General features: G+C 39.6%; 1 protein-coding gene across 1 annotated transcript; it reads left to right on the forward strand.

Moving 5' to 3' along the window:
• gfap (glial fibrillary acidic protein) lies at positions 1 to 6,513 on the forward strand. Its single transcript, XM_063472359.1, has 9 exons — positions 1 to 542; positions 2,226 to 2,286; positions 2,385 to 2,480; positions 2,580 to 2,741; positions 2,914 to 3,039; positions 3,674 to 3,894; positions 3,993 to 4,036; positions 4,251 to 4,333; positions 4,785 to 6,513. Exons 1-9 carry the CDS (start codon positions 22 to 24, stop codon positions 4,824 to 4,826), a joined length of 1,356 nt encoding a protein of 451 aa, XP_063328429.1. The 5' UTR covers positions 1 to 21; the 3' UTR covers positions 4,827 to 6,513.
• Positions 6,514 to 9,257: the final 2,744 nt, after the last annotated feature.

Genomic DNA, 9,257 nt, shown 5'->3' on the forward strand with positions numbered 1-9,257 from the left:
GAACGAGCTCCATTCCCCAACATGGAGAGTCAGAGAGTCCAGTCCTCATACAGGAAGCGTTTTGGGCCCCAGAGCTCGAGCAGCTCTGGAGTCAGAATTGGTGGCCTTTCTTCTAGCCGCCTCTCCTGGCATGGCACCCCTCGCAATGTCACCCACTCCAGTCCTGTGTCGCGGATCTCCCTGGGCTCAAGCAGCACAGCCCTGCTGCTGGGGAGCCCTGTTGACCGGCTGGACTTCTCAGCTGACTCTCTGTTGAAGGCCCAGTACAAGGAAACACGAACTAACGAGAAGATGGAGATGATGGGCCTGAATGATCGCTTTGCCAGTTACATAGAGAAGGTGCGCCTGCTGGAGCAGCAGAATAAGGTGTTGGTGGCAGAGCTGAACCAGCTGAAGGGGAAGGAGCCAAGCCGACTGGGAGACATCTACCAGGAGGAGCTCAGGGAGCTACGACGACAAGTGGATGGTCTCACCAACAACAAGGCTCGACTGGAGGTCGAGAGGGATAACCTGGCTGCAGATCTGGCTGTACTTAAGCAGAAGTAAGAGTTAGCAGGGCAGGACTTCTGAGGGTGGAGGATCATGTAGATGTGATGTATGATCACACAGTAGTACCACCCATTTGTATCTCTTTCAGAGATTGCATATGTATAAGAATAATGAAAGAAATGCAAACTCCTTTTGCATTTTTTTTTACTTGAACGCACTCTCTAATAATCAAAGACTTGATTTTTGTGATATCATTGGCATTTTGTGTTATCTTTAGGGTTACAAGCTAAAGTTTAAATGAATAACCTTTTTTTTTAAGGAGGGAGGAGTAGGAATAAACCCCTATGTGCTTCATTTACTCAAATATTATAGATTTTTTAGAGTTATGTACTGAATTTCAATTTCATATTTCAGTTAGTGTGCAGATGTTTTGGAGCCTTGTTTATGTTAAACCTTTCCATGTTCTTGATTAAAGCATAGTAGAACCTGAAACACACTGAAAAATATATTTGGACTGTGAAAAAAAAAGCCCACAAAGTGTGTTTTCTAGACAAATGCTTTTGGTTAGCTGGTCTTTGATTGGAAAACACATTCAGCTGGAGTAGATTTTATGTATTTTGGCACAAAATAAGACAAACTCTTTCCAGTGGAAAGTTTTTTTCCTTAGTTTTCTTTTATAATTGCCAGTTCATTTATATGCAGATTTCAGACCCGCTGGAATGCAGCCCACTGTGCTCTGCCCCAGCTTTACTCCTGGATCCCTCTTTACAAACTTGATCCTCGCTGAACCCCTTGTCCCCATTGAGTGAGTGCGAAGGAATGAGGGAAACACAATGGTAGCCCAACACAAAGGAAACGGCCAGCCGGGCAGATGTTCACTAGTCCCCTGTTACTCCAAAATACTGATTCACTGCCATTGCATATGCACCTTTTTTAAAAATTTAGATGCATATGTGGCATGAATCTATAATTTAATCTTGTGAATGAGTGACTTGAAGCCTCGAAAGGTTCGAAAGGTCTCTCTCACACTATATCCTCCGATTACCACGCAGCTGCTGGTCCTCTAAAAGAATGCAGCATGAATAGTGATGATTCTGGTCAGAGGTCACTTTTGTGATTCATGCTGCTCTTCTTGAAGCCCTCTATTCAGCAATCGCTCCATGAAGCCATACAGATGCTTAGAGTTCCATGTCACTGTGTGCATGGCAGATGGATTGTAGGGTGGTGCCTATCTGTGCACGAGGCTGTGCGTACGTGCGTCCTTTTTATGTCTGTGTGTGTGTGTGCTCCATCCCGTGGGAAAGGCCTCTGGCTGCTAGATTGGAGTGAATGTGTAATGATGCGTAAGCTGCCCTTTCAGCTGAGCCCCGCACATCCCCAGCAGCATGGGGAGCAGCGGTAAAACTGATATCACGAATCTAATCGATGTGCTTAAATTTATGTTTTTAGTACTTGCAGATGATACTCTGTTAGACATAAATGAGAAACTGTAAAAAAAATGTTTTAAATCCTTCCATGCTTGTTTCCTTCTTGCTGAGATGTGGGAGGAGTTGACAAAAAGGCATACTCATGCACAACAAGTTAACTCAAAATAAATGCTGTGTTTATGATTTTTTGTCTATAAAAGTATTTTGCAGAACAAAAAGTGGAAAGACTGGATGTTCTATTAACCTACAACAAACAAATTTGAGTAATTTTTTTTAAATTTGGTGATTTTTCTCCTTTCTGTGACTTAGACTGCAAGATGAAATCGGGCTCCGACAGGATGCAGAAAATAATCTAAATGGCTTCAGACAGGTAATTCTGTTCCCTGAAATCATCAACTAAATAATTTAGACATTCGATATGACTGACTATCCAACTTCATCTCTCTGTGTGCTTCATTTCTTGCATAGGATGTGGATGAGGCATCTTTAAATCGTGTCCAGCTGGAGAGGAAGATTGATGCACTGCAGGATGAGATAAACTTCTTAAAGAAAATTCATGAGGAGGTAAGAATACAACTGAAGGAATAGAAGTCACGGAGGAGAAATATTAAGGCACCAATAATTGCCACTAACCACAATCAAATTTGGACTTCCTCCTTGCAGGAACTGCGTGAGTTACAGGAGCAGATCATGGCCCAGCAGGTCCATGTTGATCTTGATGTGTCTAAACCAGACCTGACTGCTGCTCTCAGAGACATCAGGGTCCAATATGAAAACATGGCAAGTTCAAATATGCAGGAGACTGAGGAATGGTATCGATCCAAGGTGAGAAGAATTAGCTGTCTAACATAAAACACATATTGTATATGCGTGACAATTTGTTTTGTATTTCCTGTGAAAATTTAAAATAAATGCACAAAGATAAAGATAATGTTTCACAGCTAATAAGCTAATGCACACACCACATACAAACGAGCTGTTTAACCTTTGTACACAGTTTGCTGACCTGACAGATGCAGCCAATAGAAATGCAGAAGCCCTCCGCCAGGCCAAGCAGGAAGCCAACGAATATCGTCGTCAGATCCAAGTGGTCACCTGTGACCTGGAGGCTCTCCGTGGCACAGTAAGTACACCAGATCCCGCAGATTACACAGACATTTTGAGTTCACAAATTACACTGCAGTCAGATGGACTTTTGGCAAACACACAAATTTTGTTGTCTATAAAATAGCCTGTTAAAACTGTAATGAAACAACAAGTGTGAAGCTGAAGCACTGACTTCCCAATTTTAATTTGAGATAACATTTTATTTCCCTTTTCCGCCTACTTCTGGATGATGGGGAAGCAACTCAGAAACTCGTGCATAGTCTGGTCTTGAATTGAGATCGTGTGATAGGTCTACCCAATCAAAAACAATCAGTTTTCTCCTCTTTGTCTTCTACCTGAACTCAAAGTAGCCTAATAAATCTTTTGTTTTGTTAATCCTGCATCTTTACAGTACTACCAATATTAGTGGTATGAAAAAAGCAGTTCATATAGACCAGAAACAGCAGTGGTAGATCCTGTAGAAGTAGTAAAGTTGTATTAGCAGGATTAGCAACAGTAGAGACAGTTTGTAGTAATGGTGTAAAATTTTGCATCAACAAGTTATCTAGGAAGAACATTAAACAAAATCTTACTTATCTACATTAAATCCTGGTGTACAGAATTTGCTCTTTCACTCCATTTATTATGTGGTCTTCTCTCTTCTATTTAAGAATGAGTCACTGGAACGCCAGCTCCGGGAAATGGAGGAGCGCTGTGCCATGGAAACAGCCGGATACCAGGATACAGTGAGCCGACTGGAGGAGGAAATCCAGGCACTGAAAGAGGAGATGGCAAGGCACCTGCAGGAGTACCAAGATCTCCTCAATGTCAAACTGGCTCTGGATATTGAGATTGCCACATACAGGAAGCTCCTGGAGGGAGAGGAGAGCAGGTGAGCTAGAGCTTGTCTGGTCAGATTTAACACAAGCAATAAATCATAGTATGTGATACTGATTTTTATTTATTTATTTTTTGTCTCTTTTCTTCCAGGATCACGATTCCAGTTCAAAGCTTTTCCAACATGCAGTTTAGAGGTCAGTTTAAATTTTGAACCCCGGTATTTTCTTCCCTTGACTGATTAAATTGTTTTTGCTGTAGAATACCAGCAGTTAAACTGGACAGTATTTATTGGTTAAAAAGAGATTAATCTTGTACCTGTGCTCTAAACCAAATGTGAACAGAGGATAGTGTTTCAGCAGGTTTGGTCAGAGCTAATATCCTTTCACTCCCCCTGTGTTTTTCCCTTAGAAACTAACTTGGACACTAAAACTCCCGAGGCCCATGTGAAGAGAAGCATCCTGGTTCGAACTGTGGAGACCAGGGATGGTGAGGTATGTGGATGAACACAAAGAGCAACACTGGATCGTACAGACATAGCATGCCTCACTCTCCTCACCACAAATTTATTCATTTAACTTTAATGTATCTTTTTAGTCTGCACACATTTCTCATTTTCCGTGGCATGTCATTGGTCTGCAGCATATGTTCTAGGAGTCATAAGGACAGAACTTGACAAACTAACTATATTCTGCTACTGTAATCAACCAGCCACTTAGTAAACCCAGTGAATTAGTGCTTGTATAAGTCTTTCACACTGCTTTAGGACGATCTGCATATTGCACCTCTTACCCATTCCCTCTGGAGGGCAATGTTGAACTCTTCTGCAGATTTTCACAGATTCACAGTGGCTCAGTACACCTGATGCCTTGTGCAACTGATACTAAAAACCCATGAGAGATTTGTTCTTTTTGTTATTTTTAACTGAGTTTCTCCCTTTTTCAGATCATTAAGGAATCGACCACTGAACACAAAGATCTCCCTTAAAGTCTCAAGACCAGCTCATCCATATTTTCCTTAGTCACTACCTGGGGATTCTGAATGTGCATTATTGGATATTACTACCATTTTTTGTTGGTTTGTCTCCAGACACAAAAGCTACCCCATCAAATTCACTGCATCCCTCTCTTTTCCCTCCTCCATGACCTGCTTCTTTTTATTGCAACCACAATATAACCACCAATTGTACTTAGTCTCCCTTGTCAGAATTTCTCCTGAACGATATCTCGGTTAGGCTTTGTGTACAGCTCCACCATAAACCTGAAGTGTTTGCAGCCCAGTCACCTTACACCATCTTTAGATTTTTCCAATAAAAACTAAGTAAGCTGTTTTAATTTTAACTTGAGCTGACAGGACAGATTTTTAGCATTGATTCTGATTAAATGACACAGAAGAGGCACAGAATCATAGTGATTATGTTTAGCATGTAGCATGGTGGAGATTGATGTGCATGTGAAATGTGGCAAGTGAAATAAAGGAGGGAGTTGTAGATGCAGACACTTTAAATGGATTTAGGCAAGTAATGGCAGATATGTGTGTGTACTGCAGCTTCTGTCAGAGCATGTGAGTCTGAATTGTTTAGTTTTTTTTCCTTTTAACCCTTCGTTTGGTTTTATTTTGATTTTTCACTTCCTCTGTTCTAGTCCCTACTTGTGTATTACTTATTGAATGTAAAGTATAGCACACATGCATAGGTAGATACATTATATGCATTGCATTGCAATGACTGCCCAAACAAAGCTATCTCTGCTGCTCTGCGGACTTAAATCTGCACAACCAGATGGGAGTACAAATAAATGTGCAGATACAGCTCATGAGGGAGTAACTATGGCGACTTCTAGAGCGTTCATTCGCTCTATAAAAAGTGTAAGAGATTGTCAGTATCAACATTTGTGTAGGGCCTCTAAAATGCCCTCCATCACTGTCCCTTCACTCCTCTGTCTCTTCTTTAGCATCCTCTGCCTCTTGAACACAACCTGATAAGGGCAGAGGTTTTTGACACCAGGATGCGTCATGACATGCCCACTTATCCAGTAGCGATAACAGGAAAAGACAGGCAAGTTTACAGGTGTGGGTACTGACACGGCTTTTGCCCTGCAGCCTCCACCAAGTGTCAGCCAGCTCCTGTATTTTAGGCTGATAGCAGAGGAAGACACAGAGACCATGCAGTTGTTATAATAACCTCACAAAAAAACTGTGCTGCAGTTCCGACTTTTCCTTTTTTTTCTTTTTGAATGGGAGGAATTTAGTTTTTCTTTAAACTGCTGGAAGCATAGATGGACATCACAGTTCATACGCTGTAATCAAGCCCCAACTTTTGTTGAAAACCCCACAGACTGAAGCAGTGTTGACAGGACCTGCCACTAATGAGAGTGGTGCTACGCCAAAGCCGGCTGTGTCTGTACTTGTCGCCAAGGACACCATGTGTTCATGCCTAGCACCCTTTACACTGGAACTTTCACCCCCATCCCTCAGCCACTTCTCCCTTTCCTCTAATAACACTTAGCAATCTGTTATGTTTGTTTTCATTTGTTTTGTTTCACTGAATGTCAAATAGAAATTTTTGCTCCTTTGCTCTTTAGAAACCTCAGCAGGTGTGAATATAACATTAGTTTTGACCAGTGCTACGAGCTGTGATGTCATGTTAACAAAAATAAAACATTTTGTTTGCTGATCCCTCTTGTTTTTTATAAAAAGTCTGTCCTAACAGTGTTTTCATGTGTTCATAGTCATGTTCTTTTGCCTCTCATACAAGCCTGACACATTCATACAGTATATCAGCTCTCATCACTTTCAGCTGTGTTATATATCCTGACAAGAGGGCTGACAGCAGCGGACAGATATTATTCATTGTAACTGATTGTTTCTGCCCTTCAAGCAGGCTGTACTGCTGAGCAGATGGGTTCACTTCAAGTTATGTCATGGCCCTGTGTGAGTTTCACTGTATGTATGGGTCTAGATATCATTTGTGGCAAAAAAAAAAAATAGTATGGCTTGAAATGCAGATAAACATTTCCACTGGACTGATAAACACATGATCTCAAAAAGTGAGTTTTCTACTTTGTCAGAAGTGTCCTTATACGTCATTCGGGCTACAATTTGGGTTTGAGTTTTTAAAGGATAGATATTTGGATTTTTTTAAATTATTTTTTGGCTTTTGACTTTTATTTGCAGACAGGAAAGAGAGCAGGGGAAAGCACATAGCAAAGGGCCACAGACTCGACACCAGGCCACTCCATTTCAGGCACCTGCTCAACCATGTCTGTCTCAAACTACTCGTCAGGTGTTAAAATATAAACTTTTTTGCTCCTGAAATTATTCCTCTTATTGATACTGGCCACTAGTCACTAATTTAATTTAAAGTTTTAATGAAAGCTTAAAGGCTTTTTTTATGGATTATTTTTTGCGCATATTCACTGTCTTTGATTTTTGAAGACTTTGGTCAGTTTTAAAGATACAAAACTACATGAACTTCAGATTCTTTTTTTAGTTTATTTTTATTAAAACACTCCAGTGGGTGTTTTTAGTTAAAGAGTTCAAACTATACTTCGAACTTAAAGGATTTTCTTTGCCTCAAATAAGGATTAACAAAAGCAGCTAAAAGGCTGAAAAGACCAAGTAATAAAAGACTTTAAATGTGACTCATTTGTTCTCCTGTTTGTCTTATGGTTTTGTCTGCCAAATTTATCAAGAAGTAAACTGTCTCGAAATGGTGAAAAATACTTAAAAAAAACATGTCTAAGTATGATCTGTTAAAGCAAACATCTGAGTAAATGAAGTAAATGCAATGTTTTTCAAGACCTAACATGGTAAATCCAAAAAAGCTGACTGGTTTCACAGACAAGAACACGGTTTTCCTCCTAAACTTAGATAAACGTCACACCCTGCCTCACTGGCATTAGTGGTGTGTTCTTTTTATTTTCTTACCAGGTGAGTGGAACATGTGTATTAACTCTATAATACCCTTTGTATCATATTTGATACGTGAATTTCTGAGACCTCTATCTCATCAACATGATCAATACTTGCCATACTTTTAAAATGTTAAGGACAAAACTCTTTTTTTTGTCTAAAATTAGCATTGTTGTTAACAAGAAGTTGCCAAAAAAGCCCAATGTTTCAAATGCAATACAAAAAATATATAATAAATATATAATTAAACTATATCATACACAACATGATACAGCAAAAAAAAATTGTGGATTTTACTATAAAGGTTAATAAACTTCAATCAGAATTTTCTGGCTATTATTTTATGGGTTGGGTCTTACAGGGTTAAAGTATGATCCAGTAACCGTCCGTAAGGCACAGCATGTGTCTGTTTTGTCCAGCTTTTATCAGAAGAACGGAGGTTCTCAGGTCTTAATTGAAGGCAACCCTGAGCTGAAGGAATTCCAAACAGATAAAACTCTCAGGCAGTTGGCCCCGTTTCCCATCTAGTGCTTTTCCACAAGGTTGAGAAGGTACAAAGGGTTACAGAGATGTGCATTTTTCAGGCTTATCTTTTTACTGTGGATGTGAGGTGACAACAGCTGTCATGCATGCATATGTTATATAAAGAAGTCACAAATGCACACAGTGCCAACACCTTTTTTGAACTATGTAAAACCGAATATTGAGAGAAAAAAATAAAAAATAAACCTCTGATATTGTTTATTTTCACCAGGGAATTCTATGTTTCTCTAATAAATTCTGCAGAGATACTCGACTGAAAGAAGCCAACTAAATCTTGCAGGTGAATTACAGAGAGGATTTATCTACACCATTTAGACAAACAATTTGGATTAGCTTGTTCTAGCGTCTCAGTTGTTAGGATTTGCTGCAAAATATGGTTCAAGTCACACGGACGACAGCAAAGACTCTCACAGAGTATTTTGGCAGGGTTTTTTTTGCCCAACAACAGGTGAGTCAAAATGATAGAATTACAGCCACGGAAGATACTGTCATGAAAATTTTAAAGTGTGTATCTGAGATCAAAATGAAGGTTGAGTTCAAAGGCTTGTCTGATCCCACCCACAAACACTAGGTGAAGGGCATCTTTACTAGAGGAGGCAGATGGTGCCTTACTTTACACTCCTGTCCCACATTTCTGTTAATTTGTAACTTAACCCACTTTTGTATCATTGGCATACCAGCTGGCATTATCTAGACATTTAAAGCTTAAACAACAAATCAAATTACTATGAAAATACATTTAAAAAATTATACTTGGATGTTCCAGAAGATATTCAGGAAAGTTAGATATTACACAAGCACCTAGATGCAAAACTAAACCAAAACTTTTCACCTAATTTTACATATTCCTAATTGTTTTGTTTTTTTAAGACAAAAATAAGACAATCAAATCACACTGGAGTGGTGATAATACATGTTCATTAACTTCTCATAGAGGAAATAATCAGGGTGATGGCGAATCAG

This window comes from Pelmatolapia mariae, linkage group LG4 (assembly GCF_036321145.2).
Source record: "Pelmatolapia mariae isolate MD_Pm_ZW linkage group LG4, Pm_UMD_F_2, whole genome shotgun sequence".
Classification (NCBI taxonomy): domain Eukaryota; kingdom Metazoa; phylum Chordata; class Actinopteri; order Cichliformes; family Cichlidae; genus Pelmatolapia; species Pelmatolapia mariae.

Bases quoted from the DNA above. Each gene is read 5' to 3' on its own strand.
- gfap (XM_063472359.1), top strand. From the start codon at position 22: ATGGAGAGTCAGAGAGTCCAGTCCTCATACAGGAAGCGTTTTGGGCCC. The intron at 4,037-4,250 runs GTCAGTTTAAAT...TTTTTCCCTTAG, and splicing joins TTCCAACATGCAGTTTAGAG to AAACTAACTTGGACACTAAA. The intron at 4,334-4,784 runs GTATGTGGATGA...TCCCTTTTTCAG, and splicing joins TGGAGACCAGGGATGGTGAG to ATCATTAAGGAATCGACCAC.